Source organism: Cydia splendana, chromosome 9 (assembly GCF_910591565.1).
Source record: "Cydia splendana chromosome 9, ilCydSple1.2, whole genome shotgun sequence".
Taxonomy (NCBI): domain Eukaryota; kingdom Metazoa; phylum Arthropoda; class Insecta; order Lepidoptera; family Tortricidae; genus Cydia; species Cydia splendana.
The window spans coordinates 22,284,230-22,305,370 of NC_085968.1; the positions used below are offsets into that span (position 1 = coordinate 22,284,230).

Sequence of the window (21,141 nt, forward strand, 5' to 3'; positions counted from 1 at the left end):
AAATCATCAATTAATTTGCGAGACCTGGTTGTAAATCATAAATATCAATTTATCTCGGAAACTGTGCGCCGTTGTGAAAAAATAATGAAAATTAAGGCACCCTTTAACACTCCATAACCAACACATATCAAGACCCACGTGTTGACATATTCTGCCTAATTTCCACATGTGTGTGGGTAGGTAAGTAGCAAAAGAAGTAATTACCGTCACGTATTTATTAGGAAGAAGGTGTACCTACTTGATTTTGTTACTTTGAATTCTCGACCAACTGACGCATATATTCTTATGATTATGTCCATTTAAGGGTCATTTATGGGTCAAACTAACCTAAGTTTAACTGACATGCAATTAGATAGCCTATAATCATAATCATCATAATATTATTAATAAATTATGTAGGTACTTATTTAAATTAAATAAAAATGTTACCAGTACCATATTTCTTACGTAATCCATTATAATTTTGTATATTTAATTATCTCAAAGCTCAGAATAAGGGTCATGTTATTATCAGTTATCTCACTAAATCAATAAATAATAACAGTAGGCGTGTACTTACGTTCTGCACACTTCTGAAGTGTAAAATAACAACACCCTTGAATATAATTATCCATTTATTTTCTTGTCTTATTCCAATTCACAATAATCTCATCTTATGACAACCGTTTGCTAGCACAACTCAATAACCAACTGAGACCCGTCGGCCGAGTGTAGTTTCTTTTTATACCCAACCAATAACAGTCTTCAATTTCAAACTACCCTTAACTTTAAAAACGAATTAAGTAGGTATGCTAAATACCAAAAACCCTACAGTACTTAGTAGCAATGATAAGCTTAAAAAGGAACTTTGCTCATTAGAAGCTGACTACAATAATGTAAATTCAGAGCGGGCCCGGCTTCAGGAGACGGTTGACAGGTTCACTGAGTGTAGTGCTGCGTATGAGCAGGCCCTGAAGGACATCAACTCATTGGAGAGAGCACTGCACGACGCCCACGAACAAATCTATGAGCTACAGGAGGCCCAACACAATGCAGCAGCGGCACACTCTCAGAGCTTGTTCGAAGAACTGGTCCGGCCCGACTCTCAGTTGGTTACCGCACCAATTGAAAACATTGTGGCCACTACAGATTTAGCCTATGATACTACCACACCAAGGTTAGTAAATTGCAGCGGGAACAAACTAAAGAAATATATTAAATTAAATAGACTCATAAAAAAAAACCAAAACTTGTCAAAAATAAATAAATTGTTTTAAAAAAAATTGAGATTTTGTAAAATTAATGTTAATTTAGTGGATAAGTTAGATTTATATTCTGCCCAGTTAGAAAATAGTCAATTGCAATATGAAACCGACACACAGACTTTAAAATTAAAAATTCAGAGTTTGGAGGATTCCATAGAATCCTTAGAAAAAATAAATGAGAGTTCTAAAAAGGTGATTAATGAATATTCTTTGGCCATGGATGATTTAATATCCCAGATTAAGCTTAATTCAGAACGGTTTGAGTCACTGACCAATGCCCAGTCATGTGCAGTGACTGAACATTCGTCGACCAGTTTACTCGACCTAAGCCTGTGTGACGGTTTACCACAACAGCATGTAAATGATAATAGCTCCTTCCACACTACACAACAAAGCACACCTAAACCTAATGTTATTATGTATTCTGATGAAATTGGAAGCAATATGAGCTCATTTTTAAGCTTTTACCTAAAGGGACTTAGTACAATCAGCAATTGTCTGCCTCACAGTAGCTTTGAAAATATCTTAAAACAAATTTTAAATGACAGTAATATTAATTCTAAGACAACACTGCTTATTCTTATGGGGAATAGGGGTAATGTGAACAAAAATAATTTAATTAAATACTTTGAACAGTTAAACTCGCTTGCAGTGCATGAAATTATTTTTTTCACATTCCCCTATTGTGAGCAAATGTCAGAGGCAGAAAATACCACTAGACATAAGTTAAATATATCTCTATATAATCTTTGTACATATAGTAGTAAGTTTAGCATAATTGACACTAACAATTTTGTTAGTAAATACCATATGCCTATGGTGTTTTTGACAAAAGGCAAGTGTTGCCTTTCAAATTATTACAAAAGACAAATAGCTTTATCGCTATCATATTTACTTGACATTTCTACCAAGAATTTGGCAGACAATTCTGCTCCTATTGAGCAGCCCAGTATGAACATGGAATTGGTTCCAGTCATAACCAATGATTTAATAGATTTAAACTAGCTGTTAAGACAAAAGATTCTGTCTCTGGCAATTTAGTTTTAAATAAATATAATGAAAAATACTGCAAACATGGAAAGTATATCCACCTGGTGCATCAAAATATTCAATGTATTAGAGGGAAAAATTTACAGATAGACCTTTTTTGAATGATTTTAATATTGATATTTTATGTCTTACTGAACATTGGTTAAATAATAATGAATTAATGCCCCAATTTAATAATCACCAGGCAGGAAGTTCGTTCACCAGACTTAGTTCCATACATGGTGGGTCATTAATTATATTAAATAGTCAGTTAAAATTTAAGGAACGTAAGGACATTGTATCCATGTCTGTTGAACGGACTATAGAACTAAGTGCAGTAGAATTAGAGCAATTTATTGTTGTCTGTGTGTATAGGCCGCCATTAAGTAATTTTGAATTATTTGAAAACATAATGGAATCTGCCCTACTTAAAATATCATCTTCTAGTAAGAAATTGCTTATATGCGGCGACTTTAATGTAAATATTATGGAAAATTCAACAATGTCTTGTAGATTATTGAATCTTTTTAAATCTTGTAATCTCAACCACATGTTTATGGAGCCCACTAGAGTGACTGCTACTAGTGCAACCTGTATAGATAATATTTTCACAGATATTTTTCCTATTGCTAAAAAAGTTATCAGCAATTTAGAATCAGACCACTTAGGTCAATTAATGGTATTTGAGGCATTAAGGAAAAATACCATGAGAAAACAAATAACTTTTGTACCAGTAACCTCGGACCGCGTGGAAAGAATGAAGCTAAGTTTAGTTCAGGCGCTACCCTTTTTGTCTTCCGATATGAGTCCTAATAGTATGTATAATTCATTCTTTCACACTTTTATGGATCATTATAATGCGATATTCACCTCAAAATCGGTCGTAGTTAGTGGTGCATCAGTTTTTAGTGAGTGGGCTACTGCGGACTTACATCAAAGAAGACGTGAACTGTATGTCTTATATGAGGAACGGCGGTTTAATCAGAGTGATGAATTTAAAGAACATGTGAAGGAGTATTCGAAGAAGTTTAAAGTAGATTGTCATATAGCTAAGCGAAATTATCTAAGTCAGAAAATAAAAAGTAGTTCCGACATTGTTAAAGCAACCTGGAAAGTTATAAATGTGGAGACTGGTCGCTCGAAACATACAATTAAAGAACTTAAACTAAACATTGATAACAAAATTATAGATTCCAATTTAGAAGTAGGGGCTATTCATAAATTACGTCATTTAAAATTAGGGGGGGGGGGGGGTCTGGACATCGGATGACGGTAGCATGAAGTAGGAGGAAATGGGGTCATTTGAAGCATGATTTTTGGATGATTATAGGGGGGGGGGGTCAAAAATCGTCAAAAATCGATGACGTAATTTATGGACAGCCCCGTAGCTACAGAATTTGAAAAATTTTTCACCGAGGTACCAGTATCCACAACTAAGGATTTAAATTCATCACCCTCATCTGCTGTTACATTATTAAAACATAACGCTCCAGAGTGTTGTGGAGACCTTCATTTTGAACATGTTTGTACCTCAGATGTAATAAAGGCGTTTAAATCAATTAATGTCAAAAAAACTAATGACCTCTGGGGAGTCTCTGTCCATGCTGTCAAATCCTTAGTAGAAATTGTAGCGCCTGACTTGGTAGTTATATTTAACAACAGTGTTGATTGCGGCGAGTTTCCTGATCTAATGAAACATAGTAAAGTAATTCCTTTATTTAAATCTGGTAGCAGCTCTGACCCCACTAACTTTAGACCGATATCTGTGCTACCAACATTTAGCAAGATTTTTGAAAAATTAGTTCTTTCTCAATTAGTACGACATTTTAACGTTAATAATTTGATGCATAATAAGCAGTTTGGTTTTACACGGGGTCGCTCAACAACCGATGCTGGTGTTGAGCTAATTAAGCATATTTTCGATGCCTGGGAGGAGTCACGAGATGCTTTAGGTGTCTTCTGTGATTTATCTAAGGCCTTCGACTGTGTTTGTCATGAAACATTAATCAGGAAACTTCATTATTACGGAGTTAGAGGATCGGCACTGAATTTACTTAAGTCCTACTTAAATGGTAGAATACAAAGGGTCGATGTGAATGGACAGCGATCACCTGGGTCATTGGTCTCTATGGGTGTTCCACAGGGGTCAATATTGGGGCCTTTCCTGTTCCTTATCTACATAAATGACTTGCCATTCCTTATTAAGACCCACCATGATATAGTATTGTTTGCAGACGACACCTCACTTATTTTCAAAGTCAAACGACAGCAACAAGCTTACAATGATGTAAACAATGCTATTTCAAAAGTAGTAAATTGGTTCAATGTTAATAATTTACTGTTAAATGAGAAAAAGACTAAATGTATTAAGTTTGTCACTAGTAGTAACGTAAGGCATGTGCAAACAAGTGTCATTGTGAAGGATGAGGAATTGGAATTAGTTGATAGTACAGTTTTTCTTGGTATAACTTTAGATTCTAAACTCCAGTGGGGTCCCCATATTGCTACTCTTTCGAATAGACTGAGCTCTGCAGCTTTTGCAGTGAGCAAAATCCGTCAGTTAACTGATGTGAAAACAGCTCGATTAGTATATTTTAGTTACTTCCATAGCATTATGGCATATGGTATTTTACTGTGGGGCGGTGCTTCAGAGATAAATACCATTTTTGTTCTGCAGAAGAGGGCTATTCGAGCAATATACAAAATGAACCATAGAGACTCACTTAGAGATAAATTTAAGGAAATTGACATAATGACAGTGCACTGTCAATACATTTATGAGAATATTCTGTACGTACATAAAAATATTGTAAATTTTAGGAAAAATTGTGAAATTCATAATATTAATACTAGAAATAAACATAAGCTCGCAGTGCCCTTCACTCGGCTCCATAAAATTAAAAAATCATTCATGGGTAATTGTGTAAGATTTTATAATAAACTTCCAAACCATATTACTGAATTATCTATTAATAAATTTAAGAATTATGTAAAGCGTAAACTTATTTCTAAAGCTTATTATACCACACAAGACTACATGAATGATATTACAACGTGGGATTAATTGTTATTCGAAATGATTATTTATTTATTAGGTATATTTGATTATTGATGAGGAAATGGATATTCCGATTAGTGATGGGTAGGACATCAATTTAAAATGAGTTTGTATGAGTACCTCATTTTCTAAAATGAGGTGTTACAATGTCTTACTTCAAATGAGGTGAGGTACTAGCATATATTCAGCATCGACTATTCCATTAACTCCAACGGCGACAAAAATATTTAATGTATATACATATTTATGTATTCATCACTTCCTTTATAAATAAATAAGTAGTAATATTTAATTGGAGTGCAATTCTGGAGGTTAAGAATAGAACTTTTAGGAGAAAGATAATTTTAGAATCAAACTAAGAACATAAAGTACCTAACTTAATTTGCTGCTTTTATGAAACTTGTTCTAATGTAGCTCTTTTTTATTGTTAGATTGTTTAGACCTCCTCCTTGCTACTTGATATAATTTTAAGTATAATAATCACTAGCGACCCGCCCCGGCTTCGCACGGGTTAGCAAATTATACACCTAAACCTTCCTCAAGAATCACTCTTTTGATAGGTGAAAACCACATGAAAATCCGTCCAGTAGTTTTTAAGTCTATCGCGAACATACAAACAAACCCACAAACAGACAGACGCGGCGGGGGACTTTGTTTTATAATATGTAGTGATATATTTCATAAGTACCTATTAACCATAAAACTACCACATTTTTAACAAACTAAGGAGAACAAATTCAATATTTTCACTAGTCATTATTATATAGAAGTGACTAACTTACCACCTCAGATAATTTAACAGTAATATCATCAATATGATAATAAACAAAGCACCATTCGCGCCTGCCGCACCGGCTACATTTACACTTCATTTTTTCATGCAAAAGGCACCAAGGAAGATCCGCGGGTATATTTACTGGCAAAAACTATGTCCATATTTTGTTATGATTATAAGAATTATCACTAGGTATTAGGTATTAGAGAACTAAAATTAACTAGGTAGTGAACGAAGTACGAACAAAATAAATATAAATATGTCATAATCATAACTTGACAGTTCGAAGTCGTTTGTTTACAAAGAATGTTAATAAAAAGTATTGCAAATTCAAATCGGTATAATTTACATCTACATTTTTATTTTACCTATGAAAATTATACTTACTTTTTATTTAATAAACTTGAAACTTATTGAAATTATCATAAATTGTGTACGCTACCGTATTATATTTCAATAATATTTAAGTTACTTAAGGGATTTCTGTTTCTAAGCAAGCTTCGTAAATGCCCGCCTGGTATACAGAGGGCGTACCGCGAACCAAGTTCGTCATGTTGCCTTCCTGTCACACTTACGTACGAATTTACAAGTGCGACAGAGAAGCAACACGTCGAAATTCGTTTTGAGACTGATTTCTCGCGCCATTTTGACACGTAAGTTAGGATCAAAAAGGCGTAAGATGTATGAAAGCTTGCAGCGCTTACGCTTGTTGTCTTTCGTGTTTAATTTTTAACGTATTTTCGGTGGTGACGCGAGGCGATATTGAAGTACGGCGCGTGTCTGTCTCACTCCCTCTTTGGGTATTTCTAATTCATTGTTTCATTTTGAAAGGATTGAGGTGTTCATGTCACAGAGAGGCGGTGAGTGGTACAAACTCAATGCTTTTCTCGGTGGACCTTTTGTCGTTGCAATAAGGTTTGTAGTTCGGCAATTGACAGTGTGGACCATTACGTCCATTACTCGTTTCTTCATTTGAGTTTTGAGTGTCGGCGAGCGGGCGAGCACCTCGAGCGCCTCGCGCGATCCAGGGACTCTCTTGCGAGGTTATGAGGAGCGTATGAGTTTTGAAGGTCGCGAGTGAAATTGAAAGGATAAGAGTTTTTTTAAATTTGAAGTGTGTGAATGATTTTTGTGGCAAGAGGTGTTTGTGATGCGCGCGAGTAAATGAGTAAAATGAATAGAGGAGTGAAGTAAGACATTTTTGCGGTATGAAGTACTGCGACAAATTAACAAAATGAGTGGTACAAATGAGGTGCCTCACGAGTGAGCGACTCAACACTAATTCCGATGTAATACTATCTACTTCTTTTGTCACTTATGCTTTTTTTTTGACATTTAGATTTTATTCTAGAAATTCTAGACTAGTATTTTTTTATACAATCTTTTTAATGTTTGACGATCCTTTTGTGAAATTTTTAGTGTTAAATTTGATATGTATAATAATCCAATTTTATTATGGAATAATATTAACATCAATAAATTGCTCTGATAATTAGATTAAGATTAATTACGATTCATAAGAGCTTGTTGCTAGGCCTACATGAATAAAGTAAATTTTGTTTGTTTGTTTGTTTGTTATTGGTATCTGCGTTGAATCCGTCTCCAGCATGCGAGTTTTGTAATTAACGCTTGCAGGTAACTGATCCAATAAATCGCTACCTATTAAGCCGTCATACCTATCATCAACGTCGTACACATAAAACTTATGACGTTCTTCACTTTTAAAAATTTTGGGTAATTGAATATAAATGACCGTGTCATGTGTACTGCGGCCGTGGGTACTTACTACTTCAAAAATTTCTTGGTGTTTAAAATTACTAAAATATTTTTCAACTAATTCCGGTTTCATAAATGACCTTTCGCTTCCTGTGTCAATCATAAAGAGAGCCTGTAATTCAGGAACTGCAATATGAGGAAGTTTTAATTTTCGGCTATAATTTAATACTATTCTAGTCCTCTGTTCGAGGCCGCCAGGAAAAAAATTCTGACTTCGGTGCTTGGACCCGGGGTTGGTTCGAAACTCGGCTCAAGATATGTTGGTTCGTAACTCGGTTCAAGATATATTGGTTCCGCGTCATTATTTTCTATGTAATTAACACGTCTTGAACTGGCTGTCCTCATAGTAACATCAGTATTATTACCCGACGTCATATTACGGGCCGGCACGTTTTGATTTTGCGCCGTGTAAGACTGTGGTGAATAACCTGCGTGTTGCTGACTTTGCGTTTGCGATGTTACTGGTTGCCATTGATTACGCATATTAGATGAATTATTAGTAAAATTATTGTGTGGTCTATTATTATTTCTAATCTGCTGTGAACCGTTAAACGAATTTAAATTACTCTGTGGCCTCTGGCTAAAGTTATGTCTAGGGGGGTTAAAATTATTGTTAAGAGTTCTATCTTGAGGCTCGGTATTATGCGAATAATTATAACCATTATGATTCTGTCTAACATTACCTTGATTTTGTCTATTATTTACTGGACTCCTAAAAGGGTTTTTCATGTTATAAACGGTGTTGAAATTTTCTTCTTCTAGAACGGTTTTCAATGCACCCTCTAGTGTGCTGACATTTCTTAAACGGATCATTTTAACTAAATATTGTGGTAAATTATAAAGAAAAACATCGAAGGAAGTATTAGTATAGATTTCCTGTTTCGCGGTTCGTATTGTGGCATCTTCAATGGTTTCTGCGACCTTAGCTAACAAAATGCTTCTAAACTGTTGAACTCTGTGACAGAAATCTAAGTAACTTTCGCCCTTATTTATTTTCAAGGCTTGCATTTCTAATAGGAGGCATTTCTCTGTCCTGGGGTCCCCAAAATGTTCCTTTAGCAATGTTTTAAGTTCGGCCCAAGTACAAATGTTGTCCCTTTCTCCGACTAAGACGGCTGCGCGACCCGCGAGTCTACTAGTTAATACATGAAATAAATATTCGTTTTGTTCGGCACTTCCTCTAAATTTATTTATGACATATTCACATTTATTAATATATACCGCCAGTTCCCTAACTTCCCCTCGGAAAATCGGAATCATCTTAATTACATTCTCAGGAATTAAAGTAAGGCCTTCCATTTTAAATGCAAATAAAATTTAAACACGCTAAAATAAACTGATTGCAAAATACCGAAGTAGGTCAATTGAACGTGGACTTTAATACCTTCGCTGACGTTGTAAATAAATGTTGTTACGGTTTTGTTTTATTCTTAATAATACGAATACCTAATATTCTAAAATAATATCGTTATTATAGCGTTTTGTTATCCTTAATAACGCGAAGATATTCTAAATTGGGAATGATATTATGGCGTTTTTATCCTTAATATACAATACCCAATATTTTAAACTACTAGCGTTATTGCGGCGTTTTATTATCCTTAATAACACAATAAAATTAACCTAATAATGTTATTACGGCGTTTTCTAATCCTTAATAACACATATATTTAAAACAAGTAAGGATACGTATAAAAGGAACAGAAAGGATGATGAAAAAGATTGACTCACATTCCTCCCGGCAGCTTTCACGACACCTTACAGATGGTCTGGAATACTCAGGATTGCTTCCGGTCGGCTGGAGATGGACAGCTTCCTGGAACAGCTAGGTTGACTGGTTTCTTCTGCGGCAGGTCCTCTTGATATTTCTTAATAAATTTATTTGTTCGGCTACCCGTTGAAACGTAGAAACGTACGTAGTCCGGCACGGTACTTTCGCGATATTTGATCGGCTTCTGAACGTGTCAGGAAAACGACGGGTATCCTGTCCTCAGCGCCAATTAAGATAATGACAAGGACTTTAAATTAAAATGACTTAAGAGCTAGTATTTATAATTAAATAATGCAATTCAGCATTGACGCATGTTCCAGTTACGCAATGCTGAATCTTCTAATTAGCTTTCGCTGACAAAAGATATATTAGGGGTGCTGGCACCCTTAACTCCCGCGGCCATGATTAAAAGCAGTTTTCGCTCGAAACTCCTACGTTCTGCAAGCAAATTATTGCATCGCCGCCGTAGCACCGCATTTACTAACTATATAGAGTTTTTTTTTATGTGATATATTTCGCCCCGGGGTTGTGAATTTTGAAGACAACATCGGATTTTGTGATATAGACCGAGAAGTGACAGTGTTTTCGTCATCGAGCGGGCTACTAGGTGCTTCCACCAGCAAAGGCCAGATTTTCTGCGGATTACGCCTGAGAGAAGAACAAGGACCCACCAAGTAAGCCCCTAGAATAAGGCAAAGTCATTTCTTCAGTTTTAATCGGCGAACGTATAGCAAACCCCGCCTTCATTTTCCGCGTTCGTAGCTTTCTTTTCGAAAACGTACGAATATTTGTCTATTTTTCAAGTCAAATCTTATGAGACCAAGAGGGGCAGTAGTTTACGAGCCCGTGGCTCATTCACATTAATTACATCACACGTTTAGGGGGATGGAGGGGGTCAAGAAAATGTGACATGTTGTCTTAGTAGTAGTAACCGAAAATGTATTTAAATTATTTTATACGCTAATTATCATTTAAATAACAAGGTTTTCAAACGATAATCGTTTTTATTCGTTTAATTTTATTTCTTAATCAGGCCCCTGTTTCACCAACGTGACAGGTGCGGCGAATTGTAAAATCACTGTTGCTGACGTCACAGGCATCCATGGGCTACGGTTACCGCTTACCATCGGGCGGGCCGTATTCCTGTTTGCCACCATCGTTGTATTATTAAAAAAAACTTTATTATATCGGATAAAAACAGATATTTCTCCTGCGAGGTTTCTGACAATTGTCACAAGAAACACTACAATTGTCACGAAATTCCGACATATAACTCATTACCTGTCAAGAATTACCTACAATTCTTCTAAATCTTTGACAATTGTCAGAAACCTCGCAAGAGAAATATTTGTTTTTATCCGATATAATAAAGTTTTTTTTAATAATACAATGATGGTGGCAAACAGGAATACGGCCCGCCCGATGGTAAGCGGTAACCGTAGCCCATGGATGCCTGTGACGTCAGCAACAGTGATTTTACAATTCGTCGCACCTGTCACCGATGTGAAATTGGGGCCAGGTTTGGATTATAAAATTACTAATATTTCTTTTGTCAAAAATATTTTGATAAAATATTAAATAAATATTTGCCGATTTCGTTGAAGAAATGTGACGTCACACCAGGGGGGAGGGGTTTGCCAAATGTGACCAAGTGTGACAAGGAGGGGGGAGGGGTAAAAAAACTTAGAAATTCGTGTGACGTAATTAATGGATGACCCCTTAACAGAACTTCCGTGTGACACAGACATATTTTAAGTTGAAAATTAGAATCGTTCGACATGTTTCAAACCCGTCATAGAGTACACAGGTACTTACATGTCGTGCTGCAGCAGCACGGACATGATGTCGTCGGCGCCCTTGCTGCTGGCCTTGGCTGCTGCGGCACTGCTCGCCTCCAGCGCTGTCTGCTGCTTGCTCCATCATGTATAAGTACCTGTGTTCTGTTTCTCGTGCTGCAGCAGCACGGACATGATGTCGTCGGCGCCCTTGCTGCTGGCCTTGGCTGCTGCGGCACTGCTCGCCTCCAGCGCTGTCTGCTGCTTGCTCCATCATGTATAAGTACCTGTGTTCTGTTTCTCGTGCTGCAGCAGCACGGACATGATGTCGTCGGCGCCCTTGCTGCTGGCCTTGGCTGCTGCGGCACTGCTCGCCTCCAGCGCTGTCTGCTGCTTGCTCCATCATGTAAGTACCTGTGTTCTGTTTCTCGTGCTGCAGCAGCACGGACATGATGTCGTCGGCGCCCTTGCTGCTGGCCTTGGCTGCTGCGGCACTGCTCGCCTCCAGCGCTGTCTGCTGCTTGCTCCATCATGTATAAGTACCTGTGTTCTGTTTCTCGTGCTGCAGCAGCACGGACATGATGTCGTCGGCGCTCTTGCTGCTGGCCTTGGCTGCTGCGGCACTGCTCGCCCATTTGACAACTATGCCGAAAATTACGGTATATAGTTTCTCGCCTCCCTCCCCCTGCCGCCGCCGTCACCCGCGCCGTGCCAACGGTCGCGGAGAGCTATAGCCCGCAGTCTGCGTCGGTCCGCCAACAGGTGCTCCCGATGATGCTCTTCGGTAACAAAACATATCGGTAACAATATGATCGGCACGGGCATGATGTCTTTGGCGCCCTTTCTGCTGGCCTTGGCTGCTGCGGCACTGCTCGCCTCCAGCGCTGTCTGCTGATTGCTGCATCATGTAAGTACCTGTGTTCTGTTTCTCGTGCTGCAGCAGCACGGACATGATGTCGTCGGCGCCCTTGCTGCTGGCCTTGGCTGCTGCGGCACTGCTCGCCTCCAGCGCTGTCTGCTGCTTGCTCCATCATGTAAGTACCTGTGTTCTGTTTCTCGTGCTGCAGCAGCACGGACATGATGTCGTCGGCGCCCTTGCTGCTGGTCTTGGCTGCTGCGGCGCTGCTCGCCTCCAGCGCTGTCTGCTGCTTGCTCCATCATGTAAGTACCTGTATTCTGTTTCTCGTGCTGCAGCAGCACGGACATGATGTCGTCGGCGCCCTTGCTGCTGACCTTGGCTGCTGCGGCGCTGCTCGCCTCCAGCGCTGTCTGCTGATTGCTCCATCATGTAAGTACCTGTATTCTGTTTCTCGTGCTGCAGCAGCACGGACATGATGTCGTCGGCGCCCTTGCTGCTGGCCTTGGCTGCTGCGGCACTGCTTGCCGCCTTTTCCAGCGCCGCTTCTGCCGCTGCCGCCTCGCTCTGCAAATATATACACGAGCATTATTAATACTTGTTATTGTTGGCTGACGCTAAGAGCGCTGGTGGCCTAGCGGTAAGAGCGTGCGACTTTCAACGATTTCAATCCGGAGGTTGAGGGTTCTAACCCCGGCTGGTACCAATGAGTTTTTGGAATTTATTTACGCGTTACCAGTCGGTTTTCGGTGAAGGAAAACATCGTGAGGAAACCGGGCTATTCTGAATGAGGCCTAGTTTCCCCTTTGGGTTTGAAGGTCAGGTGGCAGTCGTGTAAAAGCTAGTGCCTATGCTAATTCCTGGGATAAGTTGCGGATGATCTTCTAGAGCGAAATCTTATTTAATTATTTCTTTATTATCTTCTAGTTACTTATAGGGATCTTACTCTGTCCCTCTCTCATTGTTCATTGTACTCGTACCTGTTCCCCCGAAGAGACAGTGCTCTCCACCATCCATACAGGGCGCTCCTTCCTGGCCGGGGCCGCGCGCGAGGCCTCGCCGATGGTGACGTCGACTCTGGTCTCCTCCACAGCGAGGCCGCCGCTGCGGGTGGCCTCGCCCGACCACTGCTCGTTGCCGGGCCGGAGTAAGGACTGTTTTGTATTGAGCCTGTAACCAAATATGAAATGAAATAATCTACATTAATCTACAAAATATCCAAAGAGACAGATATAGTCATTAGGTTAAAGCGAAATTTAGCCGAAAACATTTGTCGTTTACTGTCGTACTGAATTGAATAACTATTTACAGTACATATGGTCCTATTTTCCCGCACTAGTGCGTAAAATAGCACTTTTCGTGCGATGTCAAAAGTTTAAAGGGCCATATGTACTGTAAAACGTTGTACGATACACGTGCGAATAGGTAATTCGCAACTCGTGTCGATTTAAAACACTCCCTTCGGTCGTGTTTTAATTTATCGCCACTCGTTTCGAATTTCCTCTTTTCCGCACTTGTATCGTAAATAACTATTTTCGTTTTTTATTCGTAAACACAAACGAAACAAAATACATAAGTATACTTAAGAAAAACGTATAAAGTACAGTCCTACAGAAGCAGCCCAACCAGGAAAGACAAACATCAATCAATTTGGCTGGGTATTGCGTATTGGCCCTTTTAAGAGGCACTCCCGCAGCTCAGCCTTCGGCCTCGCTTTTAATACTGAGAGTTGACACGCTAGGAAGTCGTGTTGAAGACTGGGAAAGACGAATACGCACCCACGAATGGTGTTGATGTCCACCGGCTCCGGCTCCAGGATCTCCGGGGCCAGCTTGATGCCCTCAACGGCCCGCAGCAGCTGGTACAGCGGCTCCAGCTGCTCGTTGTACTTGGCCAGCAGCAGGCGGGAGTCCTTCTTGGGGAGGGCGGACTGGTCTTCCTCCACCACTTGGCTGCAGAAGGTGCAGCGGAACTCCTGCGTCATCATGTCGTACAGCTGGTCCGCCTGGAATACAATCATAAATCACGGCGTATAACGTTAAAAAAAGGCGTCCATTAGGTAATTACGTGAGGTGTTACGGGGGGAGAGGAGTCAAGCCAAATATCACCAATTGTCACGTGGGGGAGAGAGGATCTCGTTTACGGTTTTAAACACAATACTGAATCAATTCTTCTGACAAACTTAGTTTAAAAACTAAAGACTATAACTCATTCACAAGTACAGGTGCTGAGGTATTTCCTTTGCGCTACGACGTATATAGGGTTCTTCAAGAAGCGGGTATTCAAGGGTCGGCAACGCATAGTTGGTTCCTCCGATGTTGTGGATAAAAACTAACCTCAAGGTCGGTGAAGGTCTTCCCGCAGGAGGGACACTTGAAGCTGGCGCGGCTGGTCGCATCCCGCTCCTCGGTCTCCATCCGCTTCCGCATCAGGTCCAGCTTGTACTTGACCACGTTCACGAACGTTTTGTAGTTTATGAAGTAGTAGTTCACTTTCTGTGCCTTGCCGTCTGCACCTGGAATTTGAAAGGGCACATTGCTCGTAGAAACGAGGGCCGGAGAGGCCGAAAGATTCTTGTATGGCTACCGCGAAGCGGAGGGCGCATCGTGAAAACCCCCGAATAAATACTACATATTTACCCAAAGAAACAAATTAAATTGTTTTATGAAAGTATTTTAATTTGTGCTAAATATTTCAAGTAGATACCCTACTATACAAATATATTATAAACTGAACCTACGAAAGAAAAAGTGACCATGCAAAACCTCCATTTTCCAGGGCTGGAATCGAACGAGGTCCTCTGCATTCGCGGCGGCCACAACACAAGCTTTATTGAGCTTACTGTAGTGTAGTAAATGAAGCAAGTTGTTGTATGGAGACCCATGCATTAATTTCTCAGTCGATGAAATTTAGCTTGGTTATTGTATAGTATGAGCCGAGACTAACATTATAAATATCCAAAAAAAAACACTCCTAAGTTAGGTAAAAACACAAATCTGATTATATATTGAACCGAGTAATACTAGTTTGGGGAGAAAGAACGGAACAACAAGTTGAGCTTTATAAGAGGGAGGCTCATTCAAGACTGGGGCGTATAGACTTCGACCATAATTTCACAAACTGTGCAGATAGATATTGCAATAGCGTGGCTCATAGGCATATTCTGGACAACCTGTACAGTAATATTGTAAACGCATTAAGTGGGGCAGCAATGTGTGGTAAGGGTAGTAAAACGAAGGGAGCAAGGGGTAAACGTGTAATGGGGTGGAATGAACACGTCGTCGAGGCTCATCGGGTGGCCAGGGCGAGGTTTCTCGAATGGGTGTCTTGCGGTAAACCCCGGAGTGGTATGATGTTCGAGGAGATGTGTGTCAGTCGAAAAGCATTCAAATCTCGGTTAAAGTGGTGCCAAAATCACGAAGAGCAGTTAAAAATGGATGCTCTCGCTGAAAAACATTCTAAGGGCAACTTCCGGGGTTTTTAGCGTGACACAAAAAAGATGAACGCTCGCCCGGGTCTTCCTGTAAGTGTTGACGGGATGAGTGACCCCAAAAGGATTGCAGATGCCTTTAAGGATCATTTTCGTGTACAATCTCCGTTGGGTTCGGGGAGGAAGGCGCCCGATACTCTGACCGGCTTGGTGGGGGGGATGAGATTTACAGCTAAGGCAGTCGCACAGGCAATTAAATCTATCGCGAGAGGTAAATCCCCAGGCCATGACGGTCTGAGTGTCGAGCATCTCCTGCATGCTGGTCCACATATTGCAAGAGTCTTAGCTATGTTTTATAACCTTTGTCTGAGTCATTCATATATACCTACGGTTATGTTAAAAACGATAGTCGTTCCTGTAGTTAAAAATAAAACAGGAGACTTAACGGATAAAACTAACTATAGGCCAATTTCTTTGGCAACGATTATTGCTAAAGTATTTGACTGTTTGCTTAATACACAGTTAGAGAAATATCTGGAACTGCACGATAATCAGTTCGGGTTTCGGCCTCGACTGTCCACAGATATTATACCGATCGTCAGACCCCGGTGTATGCCTGCTTCCTGGACCTCTCTAAGGCCTTTGACCTCGTGTCCTACAAAGTACTATGGGAAAAGATGGAGAACATTAACATGCCCAGGGAATTAATTAATATCTGTAAGTATTGGTATGGACACCAGGTCAATAGGGTCAGGTGGGCAGGTAAAACATCGGAGGAGTATGGGTTGGAGTGCGGGGTGAGGCAGGGGGGGTTGACCTCCCCTGCACTGTTCAATCTGTACATGAACGCACTAATCGGCGAGCTCAGCAGTCAGCATGTCGGTTGTCATGTGGATGGCGTGTGTGTGAACAACCTTAGCTACGCGGACGACATGGTGCTGTTGAGCGCGTCAGTGTGTGGTCTTAGAAGGTTGTTAAGAATCTGTGAGGAGTACGCCATGAGCCACGGCTTGAAATATAACGTTACTAAGAGCCAATGTATGGTCTTTGAGGCCGGCAGTAATCGACCATTGCATGTACCTGAGGTAACTCTGTATGGAACACCACTAGAAAGGGTAAAGACATTTAAATATTTAGGGCACATTGTTACTGTCGACCTGAAAGATAACGTTGATATTGAACGGGAGCGGAGGGCATTGTGTGTAAGGGCGAACATGTTGGCTCGCAGGTTTGCTCGGTGTTCCAGCGACGTGAAGTTGACGCTGTTCAAAGCCTACTGCACGTCGCTGTACACGTGCAGCCTGTGGGCTAATTACACGCAAAAAGCATACAGTGCACTCCGCGTCCAATACAATAACGCGTTCCGGGCAGTGATGGGGCTGCCTCGCTACTGTAGCGCCTCGGGCATGTTCGCGGCGGCGCACACGGCGTGTTTTCATACCACGATGCGACTGCGCGCCGCGTCCTTGGTCCAGCGGGTGCGAGCCAGCCCCAACACAGTCCTAGCGATGATCGCGGACAGACTGGACTGTCCTTACATCATGCACTGCTGTGACAGGCATGTAATTAAGACTGGGATAGGATAGGATAGGGACTGAGTAATTTATAGCTTTTATTGTATTATTTATTGTTTTATTTATTCCAATTATAATAGTTCAAATTCAATTTTAATTTTAATTTTTAATTTTTGTTTATATTTATTTTATTAGTATTAATTAATAGGAATTTTTAAATGATTATTTTTGACATTTGTACAGTATTTTTAGGAATGACATATTTATTATACAACTGTTGACAACCAATTATGAGCCTTGTAGCTTGAAATAAATTTATTTTATTTTTTTATTTTATTTTTTTTATTTTTTTTATTCCTCAGTCCAAAATTATTTTACAAAATAAGTTATTTGTATCAGTATGTGATACTAGAAAAAAATCTAAAAGTTTTGTCAAACATGAGAATATTTTTTTATGATACTTCCTTTTTTTGACGCTCATTTTCATCGGAAAATTGCTCTGTCATTTTTAGGGTTCCGTACCCAAAGGGTAAAACGGGACCCTATTACTAAGACTTCGCTGTCCGTCCGTCCGTCCGTCCGTCCGTCCGTCCGTCCGTCCGTCCGTCTGTCACCAGGCTGCATCTCACGAACCGTGATAGCTAGACAGTTGAAATTTTCACAGATGATGTATTTCTGTTGCCGCTATAACAACAAATACTAAAAACAGAATAAAATAAAGATTTAAATGGGGCTCCCATACAACAAACGTGATTTTTGACCAAAGTTAAGCAACGTCGGGAGTGGTCAGTACTTGGATGGGTGACCGTTTTTTTTTTTGCTTTTTTTTTTGTTTTTTTTTTATATGGTACGGAACCCTTCGTGCGCGAGTCCGACTCGCACTTGCCCGATTTTTTTCTTCTTATATGATCTTAGAATATAATTTGGCGCAGTGGGTAAAAAAATCAAAAAAAAATGCGTATCGAAATGTATGTATTATAGAACTATTAAAAACAAAGAGTAGAAAATTTTTAGATTTTCATTTTGTAGGTATAAAACGGCAATAAAATGGCATTCCAGTGAAAAAAATAGACTGAGCAATTTTCCGGTCCAAGACACGCCAAAAAATTTTATTTTATTAATACTGGTATTTCTGCTGGGATATTTTTTTGATATTTCATATATTGTTGCAATGCGTTACATGAATATGTCTGGTGAAGAAAGTTTGAACGGAGCATTTTTCCGTAAAAAGATATTAACGATTTAAGACTTTAGGTATTTACTTTAATTCTATTATTATTATTCTTTGGAAATTTATACAATACTTTTTATTTATTGATACTTTATCATACTGCAAAGTTTTTTCTGGCTGAGGAATTACTGCGGGGTCCACTACCTTTGTTTACTACACTACTGTGGGACTTAGTCCATTTGTGTAATAAAATTTGTGTAATGTCCTACAATATTTACATATTTAAGTAAATGTTTTTTTAATATTTACCTGTTTCCATTTTGAGTCTGACTTGGATGAACTTGTCGTTTTTGAGGGTAGCTATTCGGGCTCTTAGCATTTTTCTCTCGAACTTTAACAGCTCGCATATATCATCTTCTTTCATACCTGAACAAAATCATTGTAAGTAGTATGTAAAAAAATTACATTGTAATGTCATATTTAGAACCTAAGTCTATACTGAATATACACGGTGGCTAAAAAATTAACTGCATTCCCGTTGCCAGGGAGGTTTTCGGATTATACTGAGCAACTTTTACTATGGGACCAACCCCGAAATCACGAAAAAAAATATTGCCCTCCCATAGAAAATGGACCAGCCAAATTTTTTGTCTCGATTTTGGGGTTGATCCCATAAAATAAGTTGCTCAGTATAATCCCAAAACCTCCCTGGCATGCAGTTATTTTTTAACCAGCCTGTATTTAAAAGGGAGGTCGCAGACGGCGACTTTTTGCAGCGATTTAAGACAAACGAGCAGATGAATCGCCTGATGGTAAGCGATTACCGGCGCCCATGGAACGGTCGGAACACCAAAGTAGTGTAAGTAGTGTAAGTGCGTAGTGTAAGTGCGTTGCCGGAATTTAAGGTGGGAGTACGCTCTTTTCTTGAAGGTTTGAAGGTCGCATCGGTCCGGAAATACCGCAGGCGACAGTTCATTTCACAGTTTAGCTGTGTTGTGCAAGGCAGGAAGTTTCTGGAGAAACGCAGTGTTGAGGACTGCCAACCATGTGGTTACTTACAGGGATTGCGAACCAGCATGTCGACGATGAGGGCATCTTCTATGGTGTAGAAGCCTCGGACCACGAGCCGCGCCAGCTGCTTCAAACTGCTGGGCACCTCCGTCACCAGCCGTTCTTCCGTCATAACTGGAACAGTACATCTATGTCATCTATTAAGTTTACAAAGACTAAAGAGAGCTTTTCCGACTCGGAAATTCCGAGTAGTAACTTTTAATTTTGACTAAATACTTATTATCGCAAAGTATTTGTATTTTAAAAAGTATTTTGATTATACCTCTATTTAGTAGGTAGATAAATAAAAATTCAAAAGCCATTTTCTGTTTTGCATTAGAAATTGTATATCAAGGAAGTAATTGTATTTAGTATTTAAACACATTCTACGAGTATAAACTATTTTCCTCGTCTTCAGTCGCTACCGCATTCATTCATGCGAATAGTAGGTACCTATATACGTTCACCACATAACATTGGTCCTTCGAACCGGATGACTAGTCATCAATCCGGCTACGCCACGGCTTGTACCGTTTTTTGTATACGTATGGCTTTCAATGTATCAATCCGAACTGCGGGCTACTTTATGCGATAAACAGTTCGAAGGCGAAGGGACTGATTTATTACTTACTTCACGGATAAGATGATCGCGTGATCGAAGTGACAGTGCGACAATGACAGTGTATAGGTATCTTTTTCAATCATGCATGTTAAAAAGTGATATTTGCTATCACGTGGATAACAGCGTCCATCATAATTAAGTCCGTTGCTCTACCTTACTTATCGGACAGGAAGAACGAGCCTAATTTTATCTTTCTTGGTATAACCTATGTAACGCCTCAACGATGACTAATATGCAAGTAGGTAGGTAAGTACTGACGCATAGAATAGAGGATTCTATCTACTAATCTTTGCTCGTGCGCATCTAACTGCCCAATTCGAACTTTAAGATACGTCAATTAATAGATCTAGAAACGATAAGGATTAGATATGTCAGTGTCAAATGTGACGTTTCTTCAAACAAAAACGTCACTTTTGACACTGACACATCTAATCCATATCGTTTCTATATCTATTAACTGACGTATCTTAAAGTTCGAATCGGGCCGTATTATGTCGTAGGTACCTAATATAGATATGTAGTCCTGTATTTTGAGCAGCGGTGTGGTCGCAACTTTATGAAATAATATGTGATTTATTACGTTAAAATATTTCCTGTTGTATGTAACAGTATATTCCAAGATATAATCGCCCACCCTATCGCCTGAGTACAGGGCTATAACCGCCAAAATCGAAGTTCGCAAATTGCGAGCATCTTTCTCTGTCACTCTCATTACGCCTTCATTGGAGTAAAAGAGAAAGATCCCCGCAATTTGCGAATTTCGGTTTTCGCGGTAACCACCCTGCTTTTCGTATTTTCCAGTCCGCTAACCAAACGTTTTGGTACATTCACCGGCCGCTATGAGGCTCAAAAGTAGTCACGTTTTTAGGGTTCCGTACCCAAAGGGTAAAAACGGGATCCTATTACTAAGACTCCGCTGTCCGTCCGTCCGTCTGTCACCAGGCTGTATCTCATGAACCGTGATAGCTAGGCAGTTGAAATTTTCACAGATGATGTATTTCTGTTGCCGCTATAATAACAAATACTAAAAAGTACGGAACCCTCGGTGGGCGAGTCCGACTCGCACTTGT

The 21,141-nt window shown here is 39.7% G+C and overlaps 1 protein-coding gene across 1 annotated transcript in view; it reads right to left on the reverse strand.

Moving 5' to 3' along the window:
* Nucleotides 1-21,141, reverse strand: part of LOC134793944 (general transcription factor IIE subunit 1) — a 40,423-nt gene that overhangs the window by 12,357 nt on the left and 6,925 nt on the right. The window contains exons 2-10 of the mRNA XM_063765661.1: nucleotides 19,459-19,584; nucleotides 18,709-18,825; nucleotides 14,621-14,799; nucleotides 14,063-14,289; nucleotides 13,265-13,454; nucleotides 12,662-12,851; nucleotides 12,344-12,566; nucleotides 11,843-12,070; nucleotides 11,587-11,696 (exon numbers count right to left, since the gene is read on the reverse strand). Of these exons, the coding sequence (XP_063621731.1) occupies nucleotides 11,587-11,696; nucleotides 11,843-12,070; nucleotides 12,344-12,566; nucleotides 12,662-12,851; nucleotides 13,265-13,454; nucleotides 14,063-14,289; nucleotides 14,621-14,799; nucleotides 18,709-18,825; nucleotides 19,459-19,582 (1,588 nt within the window). The 5' untranslated portion in view covers nucleotides 19,583-19,584. The remainder of the gene's footprint in view (nucleotides 1-11,586; nucleotides 11,697-11,842; nucleotides 12,071-12,343; nucleotides 12,567-12,661; nucleotides 12,852-13,264; nucleotides 13,455-14,062; nucleotides 14,290-14,620; nucleotides 14,800-18,708; nucleotides 18,826-19,458; nucleotides 19,585-21,141) is intronic.